At 42.0% G+C, this 17,827-nt stretch overlaps 1 protein-coding gene across 1 annotated transcript in view; it reads left to right on the top strand.

Moving 5' to 3' along the window:
• Positions 1–17,827, top strand: part of ANKDD1B (ankyrin repeat and death domain containing 1B) — a 32,294-nt gene that overhangs the window by 9,913 nt on the left and 4,554 nt on the right. The window contains exons 4-12 of the mRNA XM_054811146.1: positions 1,171–1,269; positions 1,359–1,463; positions 3,252–3,350; positions 5,001–5,099; positions 6,914–7,012; positions 7,862–7,960; positions 9,540–9,638; positions 13,469–13,567; positions 16,779–16,874. Of these exons, the coding sequence (XP_054667121.1) occupies positions 1,171–1,269; positions 1,359–1,463; positions 3,252–3,350; positions 5,001–5,099; positions 6,914–7,012; positions 7,862–7,960; positions 9,540–9,638; positions 13,469–13,567; positions 16,779–16,874 (894 nt within the window). The remainder of the gene's footprint in view (positions 1–1,170; positions 1,270–1,358; positions 1,464–3,251; positions 3,351–5,000; positions 5,100–6,913; positions 7,013–7,861; positions 7,961–9,539; positions 9,639–13,468; positions 13,568–16,778; positions 16,875–17,827) is intronic.

The following is a 17,827-nucleotide window of genomic DNA, read 5'->3' as shown; positions in this document are numbered from 1 at the left end:
AATGGACAAAAATTGCAATATGGGAGGTCCCTATTAGGTACAAGGAGAAAACAAAAAATCACTGTCAGAGTGGTCAAACACTGGAACAGATTTTCCAGAGAGTCTGTGGGGTCTCAGTCTTTAGCATGTTCAAAACTTGACAGGAGAGGGTCCTGAGCAACCTGATCAAATGGGACTGGCTTTGAGCAGGAGGCTGTAGAAGTGTGAGCTCCACAGGCCTCTGCCAGCCTGAACTGTTTTGTTATTCAGTGAATAGTTTGTGAGTACTATCCTGAAGTCTCTGTAACAGCAAGCATCCTGCTGCCCAAAGTGCACCAACCAACATGCACAAAACTTGTTCCTGTTCTCTATTAGAGATGGAAATCAAGCTATTTTTTCCTCATTTACAGAGGAGAAACCGGGGAAGGTTTATAACTGTTAAGGAAGTGTCTTGATCCCTCTTGCTTCCTTTACGTTCCTCTGACTCCATCTCTTAGACCCGGTGCTTTTATGGTGGAGTATGAATGTCTTGTGTTTACACAGGACTTAGCATAATGAGCCATAATTTATCATGTTCCACCTGGACACAGTACACAGAAATTGAGAGAGAGGTGTGGAATAGGTAGAGAGATCTGTGGCCAAGATGGGAAACACTGACCGTAAGTTCCATATCTCTATTCCTTTTGGCTCTAAGAAGTTAACAACAGAAGGTTTTTTCCTATAAGAGAATAACTTTTTAGAGAATTTGAGAGAAGAAAAGAGAGAACCTTAAAAAGAGGCCTAACTGGAGAATTATGGTGACTCATGTAAATATAGTCATTACATATCATCACCTGAAATGTCATCCTCTGCACCCAGTGCTAACTATCTACATGGTTTCTGGGGAGAGTGAAACATTTCCAGGTAGTATTTAATTCCCCCCCATCTTCAAATGGGATCAGTCCTTCTCTGGAGATGCTAGACATTCTGTCAAGAAGAGGGGCAGCCTGAACATTTAGCTAGGTCTTGATGCATGACATCTAGCTTAAATTAAGTGAGATGAATCCCACTCACAATGCCAGGTGTTAATACTGATTTTCTAAGAGCCTGCAGAGCAGAACCCACTCATACACTGAATTAATCAAAAAGATTTAAAGAATTTGACTTGAGGTATTTTGGTGGTAATTTCTGCCTTTATTGTTTTATTTGAAGCATGGCCTGACAGTGATTCATCTTGCAGCTTGGACTGGAAATCTGGATATAATGCGAAAATTAGTCAAAGCTGGTGCTGATCAAAAGGCTAAGAATGAGGTTTGTTGATGACAAATTTTTACCAACTCTAAACCTGTTTATGTTGGAAAAAACCCCTTGTTCTTACAAAGTTGCTTATGTTTTTTCAGGAAGGAATGAATGTACTGCACTTTGCAGCTCAGAACAACAGCGTTAAAATAGTTGATTATTTTCTCCAAGATCTTCATCTGAATGACTTGAACAAGCCTGATGGGGTACAGTATGTTTCTTTCTGTTTATTTCTTTTATGTCATGAGGCATCTGTTGTGGGCAAAACAATCTTGACTTGAGGAATTTCAGTTAAGTTTAATTTATTGCCAGTTATATAAACTTCTAATTACTGATTTGGGTATTGAGAAACAAGTAAGACAAAGAGCCAGACAAGCACTTAGGGAAAACACCTTTCCTTTCTCTTTGCCTGACTCAACTGAACTCCAGATAACTCTCCTCCCCTGCTCCCCTTGCTTTTGCTGCACATGATGCTTAGTCCCATGGATGAGGTGATGGGAGGCAGGGGAGACTGGGGTCAGTCAGTCAGTGGTTTCCTTTTTTTTTCTGCTCTTTATTTTTACTCTTTCCCTCTGCTCCAGCAAGGGTTCTTCACAGGCTGCAGTCACCCATAGGGTATACCTCCTCCTGCCTTGCCTCCTCTCATGTGTCCTCCTGTTACCTCCCCTTGTGCATCGTCCCTGAAGCAGTGACCACCTTTTCTTAAATATGTTTCCACAGAGGTATCATGTGCTTCTCTGAAGGCTTGAGTGCTGACACATGGTGGGTCAGTTTTGTCCATTGTGGAGCCAGCTGAAAATGGCTGTGACCAGCACAGGGCAGTCAGTCTCTGACCTCCTCCCACACTGCTCGCCTCTGCAGCCCCCTGCCCTTACCAAAACTTGCTAGTTATGGCCAACACAGGCATATTTCGCAAATGTAGAACATAAAACTATGGGCAGCCATCCTCCAGAGGTGCACCAACTCTTCAACAGTGCCAGGGTGTTGTCCTCATCAGGTTTGCTGTGTTCTTATTTTTCATTCCCACAATGTTAGGATCTTGCTTTGAAGGCTTATTTAGCTAAGTAGGATGTTTTCTCTTTACATGAGAAAAATCTAGTCTTGTAGGATCTGTCACCAAAAGAACAAAGCTCCCCTATCCTTTTTTCTGAGTCTTGAATTGTATTGACCCAATGGTGCAAAATTCAGAATTCTTTCTACATGTGACAAGGCTGACAAAACAAACTTAATTTAACAAAACAAACCTTTGTGTTTTAAGGCTTGGGAAAGGAAAGGTGAAGAAGAATGTTCTTTATGTTGAGATTATTTCACAATTATCTATTAATTGCTTGCATTTTTTTTCTTAGACGTTTAATATAGGCCACTAGTTGGTTAGACAGCCTCCCTGTCTGACCAGTGGTATGGTTTTATGTCAAGATAACTTTCTGCAGTTGAGTTGTAAAGAGTTGGAAAAGTTTTTGTTAGTTTAACCACCTCCAGAAAAGCTGCCCACAATGTACAGCACTAAATTCAAGCCTCCTGGATGAAACTTCTGAGATATGGTTGTTCTGGTCTGTGTTTGCAGAATTCAGATCGAATGTGTTATGCCATGGAAATAAATCTTGCAACTTCTTTACTGCCTGTTTCTGAGTATCCTCAGACTTTTAATGAAACAATTCTTTTGATAAATAATTTCATAGTGAGAATAATTAAGAATTAAATATTTTGAGTACATTTTCTACTTTGTCACCATTTCCAAACAGTTTTAAAATATTTTCTTCAGATTATGCAAGATGTAGAATCTGATTTTTTACACTAAGTAAATATTGCATCTTTTTTTTTAATTCTTATTCTTCTTGTATTAATCTACTTTTTTGTTGATTTACTTAGTCACATGATATATAAATTTTTATGCAGAACATACATACACATATGCATGCCATATATCTAGTAACTGGAAGCAAAGTATTTTTACTTTCAATAACACTGTGTTTCTTTCCATATTTTTTTCCTAGAAAGGTAAAAAGCCATTTCTTCTGGCATCTGAAAAAGGCCATGTTGACATGATAAACAATTTGATTACTCTGAAGCTGTTTACCTCTGAAAAAGATAAGGTAGAGGTTTCTTTTCCACAAAAGTACAACTAAAAATGTGCTTGTGAAAGATTACTTCATTTCAGCATAGTTACTACATAACCAAGTGGTACGAATAAGCTGTGCAGATGTCATGATGCTGGCAGTGATATATATTGGACCAACAAATATGCAAGGATGATGATTCTTCAGTAATTAAGGGATGATAGTGGAACTTCTGGTCTTATTGCCAGGAGAATTTTCCATAAGCTTTAATAATTAATGTAAAGCAAGACTAGCATATGCTGTCTGTTGGGAGAAGTGGCAAAGTCTGATGATAAGGTGCTAGCCTCTGTACTGGGAGATCACGTTTCCCAGTTTTTTGTTCTGCTTGGCTGTCTGTGCATCACTGCTAAGTCCCACATGACTAATTTTTCAAAGTTGCTTAAATACTTCAGGATGCAAATAAACACCCATAGGTATTTTTCAGAAGTGCCTAAACACTTCAATGTGATTGAGTTTGCTTTTGACGCTGCATTTTAAGGTGTCTAACTAACTTCCAAAGTCTTCCCTTACATTTCCTTACTCCTTACTTCATTATTTGTGGAATGAGCCTGTCAATGTTTCTCTGCATCCAAGACACTGCAAGGATAAAAATACATCAAAAATTGGAAAATCGTCAGATACTGCATTTATAGAACCATCTAAGCAAGCACCTAGGAAGTTAACGCTTTTTTTGTTTGTTTTGGTTTTAGTTTTGGTGATACTTTAAAAGCTGCAGTACAACCTGGAGCTCTGATGTGCTAAGTAGTTTATCAGCAGCAGTTAAATAACAGTGTTGTCCTAGACATCGAGCAGGCTGACATGTAAAGCCGCAATGATGGGAGGCAAATGTTGTGATCCTAAAGAGTAAGTAGGTGAGAAGCCAGGACAGCAACTCATCTCATGGGTCACTGAAAGGAAAAGCACTGTAACCATCAGTTAACAAACACACCTTTTCCTAAAATGTAGTTGATTTTTCTGCCCCTCCACCTCCTGAGCGCTCTGATTGAAAAGCTGTTCTGGACTCTCATTTCTCTGAGGGGTAGAATCCTTCTCCAAATTTCTAGCTGCAGTTTGTTTCTAGCCAGATTTATACGTGTTCTTATGCCAGCATTGTCTTCTAGCTCAAAAGCTGCTGCTTTTCCTGATAATCATCTAGCTTGCTCTTTGGTTTTGTGTGTTCTTTTTTATTTAGCTAGTCGGGAGTTCTACTGATGGTGAAGAGGATTGAAGATTGTGATGTTGGCACAAGATTATATATACTTACCTAGGTTTTGGCCATTTGTCTTTAAATCAGTGCTTTTGGGGGCTTGATGTCTGCATCCTTGTAGGAACCAGTGCCCAAGTGGATTTAATCTTCTGATTAATTCTTTAGGAGTTAGAATTTTAGGTCTTTTTGGTAATACACTGCATTTTTCAGAATCTGAGACAACCAGCTAGACAAAGGTCACATCTGCATACATGTGAAAAGGTTCCTTTCAGATTAGTCTGAATCATGGAACATGCTGTGTGGATCTGCCTCCTTCCCCTTTTGTGTGAAAGAGAGATGGAAAGACCAAAGGCTTTGTGTTTAAGTGTATGTTGGTTTTACTTAATGTTTTGACTTTATTCTGGGTTTTAAAATATCTTATTTGACATTTTAATTTCCAGGAGGGAAACACAGCATTGCATCTAGCAGCCAAAAATGGTCACAGCAAAGTTGTAGAAATTCTCCTTGAACAGTGGGAGGAAATAAATGACCTCAATCAGGTAAGGACACAGAAATTACTGAAAGAGATAAAGTTAGAAATTTGAAAAATCAACTGAAAATAACATTTTAAAGGAATAAATGTTGCACTGAGTAGACTTCATTAGTTCTGCTGTTTTTCTAATACCTTTGCACCCTAACCCATTGTCCCTCCTCCAGTACATTCATCTCCATTAACTCCTCCTTCCTCTGTCCTCTATTTCTCACTCAGTGGCCTCCCCTCTGCCTCGAATGCCCTTGCATAACTACTGGTAGAAGGAAACAGAGGCAGGCCTAACCTCCACCTTGCTTCCTGTCCTCCAGCATTTCTGGCCATGTGATCCCATTCCTTTTACTGTCTCTGGTGCTTTTCAGGCTATGCATTGAGCTAGTTCAATATGCATACCCAGCACATACTATCACAGGCACCTCAGCAAAGAGGTCTCAAATTTGTACCTTGTTCATCTGATCTCAACTGATTGCACAGAGTTGGCTGCAGACGCTGCCTACCCACTTTTTCTTCCCTGAGTTAATGTTGGTGAGCTCAGCCAGCATATTCATAAATTGCATATTAGCTGTGAAGGTTGTATCCTTGAGTTGATGCACTCATGATCTTAATTTTAAGGCTTAAAGTAGGGGTGGAGGAGGAAAATGCACACTAACTACTCGACTCAGCATTCCTGCTTTCCTTGTGTCTTCTGCTTCTGCGGTGCAGCTGGAACGAACTGGGCAAGTTAATTCACTTTGTAGTGGGCTGTCGTGCCCATTGTGGGAACCTGCCATGTGGTTGACAGTCTGTTCTGCTGGCCCTGCAGGTGAAATGAGTACGGGACACCCACTCTTAACCAAGGCCCTCCTCTTCCTTAATCAGCAACAGATACATGGGTTGAGGGTTTCTCTCTTATCCAACTTGTCTGTTATTTCCAGCTCGCAAGCTTTGAGGCACGTGAGCCCTTTTGAAATGTGAAGTCCTCCTGTTTCCAAGCCTTGTCTAACAACGTTGCTTCTGCACACAAATCTTGTACTGCTTGTGCCCCTGTCTTGCCATGGCAAACGGTGTGGCCTTCCTGTCCAGCTGGAGATGTTCTGGTCTGTGGATAAACAGGTGTCTCTTTTCCCAGCATGAGCAAAGCACTAAAATATATTAAGTTTACCAGAATAATGGTGGCAGGAGTTTAAGCAAAGAAAAATCAGGATTTATTGATGCTTCTGTGAATGCTGAAAAACTAGAACAACTTTCAGTAAACCTTTGTGCATTTTAGGAGTTGAGAAGCAGGGATTAGATCATTGTGCAGCAATGTAACTTATTTCAGAGACTTGCTGTGGAGACATGGAGACATTTTCTGGGTGAGAAGATTTGAAATAAATACGCAACAGGATTATTTCTGCTCAAAGTGCTCCTTATAACTACCGCTAGAGTAGGGAATTCGTCAGAAATGCATGGTGTTGGACTAACAGAAATTGGTATTTATGGTATGTGCTAGCATGCTAGAGGTGTTGCCTAGTGTTGAATGGCAGCAATTGCTACCCACCATCTTTGTTTCTGTGCCTGTTGCTAACAATCTTCGCTGAAAAGAGCACAATTAATATCTATTATTTATCTGTACTGTAAACCTTACTGTACATCTGTCCACATAAATGTCATCTGTCACTTAAGTGTTGGTGAGTTGCCATTTCATTTAAATATTAATTTAGGAGCATTCAGGTTGTGTTCTCTTGTGACCACGTCCCTTTTCTATTGAGCTGGACAGGTCTGATCGAGCTAACCCGTTTTGTGTCACAGCCTTACCATCATGTGGCTTAAATTGGGACAGGCATTTTCTCTCTGTTTGTCTAGAACGGAGAAACTCCATTTTACTTGTCTGTTGAAGGAGGACATGAAAAATGTGCTGAACTCTTACTGGAAGCAGGGAGTGACATCAATATTTTAACTCAAGTATGTACACACTATCCCTTCAGCACACTGGTACTGGGACATTCTGGGCTGGTATATTCGCTCTGCTTATTTTTATGAAATGGTAAAAAAAAAATAGAATTGGGAATGTAGAGAGTGCTAACAGAATAACAGTGATGTGGAAGAAATATAGCATAGATTTATTTCACAGACTGCTGTGGTGGAGCTTTTTTATTTACTGTCTGTTCAATAGTAAAACATATGACTAGGAAATGTAACTAACTAGGATAATTGAAAATCCTTCTTTCTGGCAGCATATATGACTGATGACAAACCTGTTATCCACAGCTGGTTCCCGGACTCCAGTCCAGCACACATCTGTTGAATGGCCTTGGCTTGTCTGCCTGTGAGAAGTTTATGATTCCAGCGGGCTGAGACCTTGTTTGTTTTAGCAGAATTACTAAATGAAATTTTTCTATTGATTTATTTTTAAAAGTTTGTCAGTGTGATTGTACTTGCTTGTTAGATGTCAAACTGAACTAACAGACTAGGACGCATGTTAGCTTTGTCATTGTCCCTAGTGCAGGGTAGCTGACAATGCTGATTTATCCCTTTCTTAAGGGAGATTGAAAAGATCTATCAAATACTGGTGGTTTTAGCATGTTTGTTCTCATACAGAAAAAAATGGGAAGTTCCTTCCATATTTACGAAAACACATGACACTAACTGCTAATCCACTCAATTTTATATCATTTTATCAAAGGGTGGGGTTTTTTGGGGTGGATAATAACACAAATTTAAATAAAAGATTATCTGGTATTGATAGCTCTCTACTGCTGTTTTTCCAGCAACAAAAATTTAAGTTTTTGCTGTCCATACCATTTCTTTCAGAACAATAGCAGTGCTTTGCAGATTGCAATTCAGAATAGACATCTATCCTTGGTCACTTTTCTTATTGATAAGAATATTGACCTGGTCCCTAAACCTGAGGTGAGTGTATATCAGTATAATTGCTCTACTGTTTTTTGCGTGTCCTGTCTTTTATGGCCTTCCTTGGAGATACAGACAGCTGAATAAGACTGACTAGTTCCTTTTTTTTTTTTTTTTTAATCTACACATTATTATGTGGTTTATGGATGTTGGTTAGCAATATGTTGTACAAACTTAGTTGATGCCTGGACAGACTGGTGCAGTGCAGTGTAGAAGTGGCCAGGCTAAGCCAAGGACTGAGCACTATGAGAAGATGAGCAAAGTATCCTGCTTGAACTAAGCAGCAGTAATGCAGACATCCCTGTGTGCCACTTCATCTTGTCATGGGCAAAGAATTAGCACTTGTAACTGATTTTGAATAAAGGTAAATAAATGGTAAATAAACACTTCAGTGCTTTCACCCTCTGCACTCAAAGCATCTGCCTTCAAAATCTGCATGCCACCATGCTTTGGAGTTTTAAAAGAAAGAGGTATGCCTAATATTCAAATCTTGTCTCAATTTAGATATTACAGTTTTTGTTACCTCTGAGATTTCCTGTGAATAGGGAATTATTTTCCACTTCTACAGTACAGGATGTAAATACAATCTGGGCTTCTTGACTTATCTGCCATGATCACTGGCCTGTTACATAATCTTATCAAGAAAGAACAATTTATTTTGTACTTGAAATTATTTATTTTAAAGATCGGGCAGTTGTGCTGCTTGTTCTCATTAGCTTTCTGTAGCAGAAGCAAGTCATAAAATTCTAACCTAGGATTTGGAAACATTTCCAGTGCAGCATTGGGTAAGAGCTTGCTTTATTTTTCTGTAGCCGTGAAGAAATGGCTGTGGTTTATAAAGACACTAATGAACTGGCACCAGTGGATGGCACTGCTATGGAATTATTTTTCAGCTGTATTTAACAAGAAACTGATGAGTCACATGTTCAACATGCAAAGTGATCTTGCCGATCTAATGGTTGGATTGTGACTGGTGTTGGACCTGCACCCCAGTTATTTTCATGAATAATCACTCAACTAAAAAATCCTTAATTTCTTTCTAGCTGTAATTTGCTTTTTATAAATATGACAGCAGGTCAGTTTAGTATGAAGAATATTTCCAGCAGCTATATGTGACAAGTTTATTCCTGGAAAGTAGATTTTGACATCTGTTCACCCAGTACAGACCCAATACAGAACTAATCTGTCTCCAGCCTATTGAACTAAGGGCAAATCCACTTTTCTGAGGGAACAGAAACATTACCCTAACCTGTCTATTGTCAGCCAAGGGTAGCAGCACATCCCAGGTATGAACACGTAAGAGGAGTGCCTTGCATGTTCCTACGTGGTGGCACACTGATACGCACCCCGTACACTCAACACTTCCAGGTTTCTCAGCTGTATTTATTTACCTGCTGCTGTAGGCGTTGCAGGAGCACGTTGCCATCTCTGGCATAACTCCACACCTCAGGGTGCAGTTTTGAACCTCTGCTAGAGCATCTCGCCTTTGCAAGGGGCAGATTTTAATAAGAACCTCCTTGTTTGAATGAACTTATAATAACATACCCAAGTGTAATAGTTTTTTATTTTCCCTCCACAGCAGAAGAATTCCCCTCTCCATTTAGCAGTCATCAATAATGATCTACCAGTAGTAAAAAGCCTCTTGGATGCCAATCATGATATAAACTCCTTAAATCATGTAAGAAAAACTGGGAATTAACACAACTTCACTTGTAAAGAGGAGATTATGTGGATTTTGCTTGAAAATTTTTTTTTTCCATATGAGCTCAGGGTACAAAGGAATAGGAAGGAAGAGGCAGTTCCCTCTTTATTTTTTGCATGTGTGCATATGTATTAGTCACTGGTACATGCTGTGCTAATATTGCTTGCGCAAGATAAGGATAGCAAAATGCTATCTACTCAGAAAATATCTGGATTAATTTATTGTTCGAGTGTTACAATTTATGCGTAATAAATGACAGAAATGTCTCAATGTTACTGATCTCGGAGGGAAACCCAATGCAGAGTGTCACTTGGCTGGGATGGAGTTAGATTTTCTTCATAGCAGCCATGTGGTGCTGTGGTTCAGCTTTGTGACCACAACCAGTGCTGGTAAGGCACCAGTGTTTCAGCAGTTGCTGAACAGAGTTTGCACAGCACTGAGGCCTTCTCTGTTTCACACTTTGACCCTCCAGTGAATACACTGGGGATGTCCAGGGAGCTGGGAGGGGACACAACCAAGCAGATGACCAGAGCTGATGCTCCACACAACATCACACTGTGTGATGAGGTCACAGGTCTCTGTGGTGGAATTGGCTAGTGCATTCGGCTGTTAACTGAACGGTTGGTAGTTCAAGCCCACCCAGGGACGCCGGCATTGTTTGGTCTCTGCTTGGTGCTGGTGGTCTTTAGAGGCCTGGCTGGTTGTTGGCCAGTTTGCTGTAGACCACCTCCACCACCACTAATCCTCTCAGGCATTGGATACCCTTCTCTGTGGAAGGCCATATGATGTATGCCAATGTATTTACTTTGGTGCTGGCGTGCTTGATCCCTTTTTTGCTGTACAAAACCTCCTGTAATTGTTAATGACCTTTTTCAACTTCTGTTTCATATCACTTTGTTTTGCTTTGCCTGGGAGACCCATGATAAAAGCACTGGCCTTGAGACTAATCTGGTATTTTTGGGCTGTATGCTGCTGGTATCCAGGTACTTAGAGAACCATCTCATGGAGAAAACCAGCAATTACACCTTTCTCCTTTTCACCTTGGCGAGATGCTTTGCGGAGAATGGACCGAATGGCACCTACCCCTCCTTCTCCTCCAGGATAGGTCTCTCCCACCTTCTTGTAACAGCCTCTCAGTTCCTTGAATATCCTTGTGTAATCAGACTGTTCATACTAGTGTGTGTCATGAGCCTGATTTTGATTTTTATTCATAAGGTTAAACAACTAATTGGGAATGCCACACAGGTATGTGCCTGGAGGCAGTCGATCCAGGTGGCAGGGTGTGTGGGAGGAGTTGGGCAGGTGCCTGGGGGCTTGTATTGCCTCCAATAGCTTGGGATTTCATGCCTGAACAGGTGCATAGTCCCAGGTAATTAGTACACCGTTTGAAAGAGTGGAGCCTTGCCTGCCCCAGTGGAACATGGTGACTTCTAATACTGTGTTGGGGCCCGGTCCATGCCCACTGAGCTGCCATCCAGTGCCCTCAAAAGAGAAAGAGGATCTCCTGATCAGTGAGCACACAAAGGGACGATGAGAAGGTCTCCTGCTCTGAAGCCACCCATATAGACATTGAAAAGGTCACTCAGTCTGAGGGCACACCCAGAGGCTTAACCAGAGACCCAACCCTCAAGTATAATAGTTGCTCCTGTACTCAAGAAGAAATGGTGGAAGTGGATGTTGACTTGGTTAGTAAGAGAAGCAGCAGCTCCTGCTGAGGGGTGGAAGGGGCAAGAGTCAGAAGAGGCAGCCTGGCCTGCAGCAGGACAGGAGAGGGAAGAGACAGGAATGACAAAAGAGATGAAAACTACCTAGTCGCCATCCCTGAACATCCTATGAGATAGGTAGCAAGTACTCATCCATCAGCAAGGTGAGCACACTGCTGTCTAGTTGCTCCAATGCTGGGAAGGTAGGGAAACCCAGCAGCTGCAGTCCATCTCTAAGGACTATGAGTTTGACAAAGGGATCAGAAGACAGTCAGCCACCTGCAGGCCTCTGGAGGTGGCTCTTATCAAGTTTGAAGGTAAAGTATCTCCTCCTGGCTTGTAAACCAGCAAGGCAAGTAGACTACCACAGAAGAAGGTATCCAGTATCCGAGGGAGTTAATGGTGGTGGAGGTGGTCTACAGCAACCTGGCCAACAACCAGGCCTCCAAAGATCCAGATGACATCCAGTGCTTGTGGTTTGTGTGGCAGAAGTTTGTACAGAGCTTGTGGATGTTGTACACTGGCACCCTGGCCATAATGGACTTGGCAGACATTGAGGCACCAACTGTGTATAGACCGGCCTGCGAGCTGCAGCACTTCAAAGAAACTTTCCAGCTGTGGAAACACTGTCCCACTAGGTCTGTTGAGTCCCATGTGGGGCATTGTGGCTCCCTGTTGGGGAAACACACCCTGGTCTCCTGTGGCAGGTGGGGATGCTCCTCACGATCTTAACAAGGGCTAGTCTTTGAGAAATCTGTAGTTTGCCCCTTCCCATTGATCATTTTATTGCTAAAGATTAATTTATACACATTTCTGAGGGAGGCAGAGGCTGTTGTTTGTGGCTGGAGTCAAGTATGATGATAAGCTCTTCTGTCACAAAACACAGAGAATTTCATAAACTTCATGAACACATCCTTGAGAGATGTTTCACACTTTGTCTCTAGCACATGTGAAGTTACATACAATAGCTATATACGTATCTCTAAATTACTGCAGAAAACAAAGTAGGATGTGTTGTTGGGGGAAATTTATGAGGTCATGTGGTTATAGTGTGTATTCCCAAAAAAGCTGATGAGAGACTAATGTGGAACCCCGAGGCTGGTGTTTCTTGGCGTGTAAGGTCTTGGTGTTTGACTCTGCAACCTTTATGTTAAGATCTAAAGGCCAAAAAAGTTCTCTAACCAGATCTACAGAATGTAGACTTGCAACATCAGACAAGCATAGGTACAAAACCTTCAACTTAAAAGGATGCTGTGTCACATGAAACACGCTAAGGGACATGTCCAGATATGCAGGACTTCCACAAATGACGACGTATATTATTTGCTGCTGCACTACACCCACAGACGTCTGGAATTTCATATTCTCATATTCTGTATAAGGATAGATAAATAAATAGCTATTATTTGGGTACATGCAGCTGTGTAGAGGCTACACAACCCTCATTTCAGACCCAAAGATTAGACCTGAAACTGAATGCCCCTTTAGCTGTACTTCTTGTTAATGCTTTAGTTTTGTATAATGCTTCTTTTTTTTCCCTCCTTTTTCTTGTGCTTGTGTGTTTTAAGGTTCACTGAACTCATTATGGAGCAGGTAGACTTCTGCTACATGTCATCATTTTGTGGCAGGTCTGGCTAACAAACCCTGTTGTCAACTGTGGCACAATGTACTAATGAAAAATATGGATGCTCAGTTGTCTTTGCATGAATTTCAGCAGGGAAGATGTTACTCGAGAAGATAGTATGGGTGGGGGTTGGCAGTTGCATGAAGCTCTCTGTCCAAAACACCTTGTTTTAAGAAGGAAGAGAGTGAGCTTGTTAGATTACAGTAGTACATTAGAGGGGCATGACAGCAACTTTTTCCTGAGCCAGCTGGAACTCCTGCCTGGTTTTCCTACAGAGATCACAGGTGCTGTCTTATTTGCCTGAAACAAAACTGGCAGTTAGATCACTCAAAAGTTAAATGATTTCATTCTGTTCAATGTTCTCTAGCCAAGTCTCTAGCAGTCTCTTGTTGTGTATCTTCTTTTGATTCAGATTGTGAGCACTCTGCTTCTAAGAGGGAGTTTGATTTACTGTATTTATTTGGTGTCATTAATTCCAGAGGCAGGAAACCCCTCTACATCTGGCAGCTGATCTTGGCAATGTGGAGCTGGTGGAAGTGCTGCTGAAGGCAGGCTGCGATCTCAAGACTGTGGACAAGGTAGATTGCATTCCTCAGCCATTCAAGGATTATGTGATTTTATTTTGTGTTTTATAACCTTCTTCCCAGAGATGCAGGAAGTACTTGTTGCCAGTTGTCTTTCCTAGGTAAAGCTGTTAGTTGTTACAAAGGAAGTCTCCTTTTAATATTGCTGTACTTACTGCTTGCAGAGATCTGAAATGGTTTTAGTGAAAAGCTGTAAAACTTCTAAGCTCTGTAGTTTGAAGGGTAAACCCTGCTGGCAGACATGTCTGATGGAAAAAAGGCCTAGGCTTATGGAGTGGAAAACAGCCTGTGGCTGTTGTAACTGTGTACCCACAGCCATATTCATTGCCCGGAGAGGCACAGGTACAGGCGGCTTCACTAAGTACAGCCATGGTGCATTTGCCCTTTAGCACTGTGGGCCATCTGGAAATGGGTGCGGTGTCCCTAAGAAGCCGTCCCAGATACATTCAGGTGGGTGCTTTGACCCTGTTGCTGATGGGCAGCCTGGAAAAACTGAGGCAAGAATAGCAATGGCTGGAAGAAGTACCAAAGCAAAGAGACTCTGGAGAAGTGCTTTTGAAAGGACAGAGTACCAAATCCAGTTCTTAAAATTTTTGCTAAATTACTTCAAGATTGATCTTCCCATTTTTATACTGTTATCACTGTATTGAGTTTTTGTATGACTCACTTGACAGATTTGATGTTTATTGTGAGCAAAATCTAGCTCTTTGGTAATTTAAAAAAGTAATTTTCCTGCACAAAACTATCTTGATGAGGACTAATGCTTTATGGACTAGGATCATCTCTTTTTTTCCTATCCTGACGTGAGGCTTGGGGCTCTGAGTGTGGGTGACACGGTTGATGTGTTTTGGGAGGCTGAGGTAACATGCTGCATTGCAGTTAAGCCTTCCCATTCAGAGTCATGCCTACACTAGCCAGGGAGCTGCAGTTCTCATATGGGATAACCCAGAATGAAATCTTGTCTGCTTTACATGCACCTTAACCAGTAGAAAATTTTCTCTACCTATTTGTATTCCAAGGGCAGGCACAGAAAATGACTTCTTATTGCCTGCTTTGACGTTAAGCACCTGCAAGCCGTTGGGCTGGGTAGTGCCCTGATATTACAGCAGTGTTGACAGAGTTCAGGGCATGTTATGAGAATATGACTCTGAGCCAGCACAAATTCTGTCACCTTTCTGCATTGGTTTTATTTCCTGGAGTAGCTTTTCACTTGCCTGTTTGCTGGATGACCTGAGGCCATGCCACCGCTGAGAACATTTGCAGATACAGCCCTCTGAACTGAATGGGTGCTGAGATGCCAAAAATGTTCCCATCCTTACTGAACAGTAGGCAGCAAAAAGGGAATCCTGCTTCGATTGCACATTTTTCCTGGCCTCCATCTCCCAGAAGTAAGACTCCTCAGTCTCCAGATCATGTCATGCATCGGCATGAGTTGCAAACTGTTACAGCTCAGGAAATGCTTTCTCTGGAGTTCTTCCTTCCTCCCTCCCATCTGCAGATATAATTGTAGTTGGTTGTGATTGATAGTGCAGACAGTGCTCCCTGTGTGCAGGGCTGCCGTGCTACCTGTACATGCAGGACGCCAGCAGTATCTGCACTAGCACAGGAGGCCAGAAACACCCACTTTTTCCACCCCTCCACCTCCTTGTGAAATGCAGAGCATCTTTCCAGATATGTGACCCAAGCAGCTCTTGTGGTCTCTGGACTCTTCACATATAAAGTATGTCTATGCTATAAAAATTTTATGAAATGTAAATGCCTTGGCTTCCAGTGTGATGCTTTCCTAAAGAATGATCTTGAGCAGAGTGAGGAGCTAGAACTCAAACGGTATATATTGGAGAACTTCATAATAGCTGAAGAGTTGAAACACCTTATAATTTAACTACTGAACCTTCTAATTAAAGACTTGGCTTCTTTTAGGTCTAATTTTCTAGAATGCCTAGCACTTGATGTGTGGAGAATACCCTGAATATTTAAATCTGAGGCAGCTCCACTCAGGGCAAACCTGCTGAAAACACACAATTGCAGAGAGAACTGGACAATTGCAGAGAGAACCTTGTAAAGCCCCTGAGATGCTTTTACATCAAAGTGCTGATAGTGGAGATGGGTTCAGGTAGACTGAGCAGCCTTCTGCAGCCATAACTAAAGCAATGGCTTTTAATTCCTTTGTCTGTAAACCATGAAATATCACCTTCAGTTGTGCTCACTTCAGTTGTCATGAGAAAGTCATTCCCACACCCTCTTTACATTCTGTGAGCCAGCTTCTCTTACTGTCCAAAACAAGACGCAGGTTTGCCCTTAAATTTGGAGGGCCTTTGCCAGCTTATGCACCTGAAATGCCAGTTTAACCATAACATGGGAATGAACTGTATTTGAGGTAGTTTTCAGCCTGTGGGTGCCTGGGCTTGCATCAAGTTGGAAGCAGTGACTGGAGCACACAAGATGGTATGAAGTACGCAGCAGTCTCAGTGCAGGAGGTTTCTGAAAGCAGCTGTACCTCACCAGAAATTCTTTAGGGAGTTCAGTGCAGGAAAAAATTGACCACCTTTGGGCTGAGGGCACACAGCTCATGCAAAGCATAGAACTTTGATTGTAGCTACCCTGAAGCCATGAAATTGTAGTAAAACATTTTCTTGAAAAAAAGGGATGGGGCTCTGTAAATGAAGCTCCTGTGTTTCTTCTATGATATACTTATCCTCATATATATGAGATAATCATATCCTGGGCTGCATCAAAAGAGGTGTGACCAGCAGGTCGAGGGAGGTGATCCTGCCCCTCTGCTCCGCTCTTGTGAGACCCCACCTGGAGTACTGCGTCCAGCTCTGGGGGCCCCAGTACAGGAGAGACATGGAGCTGTTGGAGAGATTCCAGAGGAGGCCACAAAGATGCTCAAAGCGCTGAAGCACCTCTCCTGTGAAGACAGGCAAAGAGAGTTGGGGTTGTTCTGCCTGGAGAAGAGAAGGCTCCAGGGAGACCTAATTGCAGTCTTCCAGTACCTGAAGGGGGTCTACAGGAAAGCTGGAGGGACTGTTCACCATGGCATGGTGTTCAAGGCCAGGTTGGATGGGGCTTTGGCAATCTGGTCTAGTGGAGGGCGTCCCTGCCCTTGGCAGGGGGCTTGGAACTAGATGATCTTTGAGGTACATTCCAACCCAAACCATTCTATGATTCTATGACTGTTCTGATTCACTGTCTCTGCTTTCAGCATGGAAAAACTGCACTAGCTGTAGCATCAAGGAGCAATCACGCCCTCATTGTAGATATGATCATTAAAGCAGAAAGGTATTATGCCACGAACCAGGTAAGAGAGATCTTTCATTGCACTGAGAAGAACTATAAGGGAAAAGCCAATTCTGATCTTGAAGCACCTTTTGCCTGAGGTGGTTCCTTTTGGCAGGCCGCAAGACTGGCCTTGATAAATTGAGGTTAGAATTGGGAACAGGAAGGTTTCTACTCCATCCAGGTTTTATTCCGGACTAGCTATAAAATTATAGACAGATCTTATAGTTTTCTTGCATCATGCCCTACACACAGAGATAAAGGGGTGGAGAGAGATTCTGACCCGAATTCAAACTGTGCCATCAGCATCAGGGCTGGGATGACCTGAATCCACATTGATCCCCCTGTCCTTTGGTACAGCAAAATCTGTGGTTGAAAAATGGAGAGGTGCAGGTGACTGCCACTCTTTTGCTACTAAGGCCTCAGCTGCTTTGGCATGAGCTGCCTCTTCTGTTTTATGTGTGTTAATTATAAAACACAGTCAATGAAATGGGAAAGAACCAGGCAACAAGTGTGAAGGATGTGGCTTATGTGTGAATTTCTAACCTTTTTTCCCTAGTTACTACTTAAACATAGGCTGCTTACTGATGGCCCTCCCTAAAGGAGTGAGAGTCAGATGTATTAAAGTGTATATGACAATTATTTTGGCCTGCATTGACTATCCCACATCACTCATGAATACATATACGCTCTATAGGCGGTAAGTGTCTGAACAAGAAAAGCTAAGCTTAGTACTTCTTAAAATCAAAGGAGTATTTGGAGCTGGGCTGCTGGTGAGGCCCATGTGCCTAGTGATGTGCCTTGAAACTCAGACCTAGCCCAAATGGGTCTTGAAAATTCAAGACATCTCATGGGGTCTTAACGAGACCATTTAGTTCTGAGAAAGTTTATTCAGTCAATGACAGTTGTAGCAATGAGCCACGAAGAACCTGCTATACCTACACACTTGATGAAAAGGAAGTATTTCACAGGATG

Source organism: Grus americana, chromosome Z (genome assembly GCF_028858705.1).
Source record: "Grus americana isolate bGruAme1 chromosome Z, bGruAme1.mat, whole genome shotgun sequence".
Lineage (NCBI taxonomy): Eukaryota > Metazoa > Chordata > Aves > Gruiformes > Gruidae > Grus > Grus americana.
The sequence above is the reverse complement of the archived record's forward strand: the minus strand, read 5'-3'. Positions and strand labels throughout refer to the sequence as shown.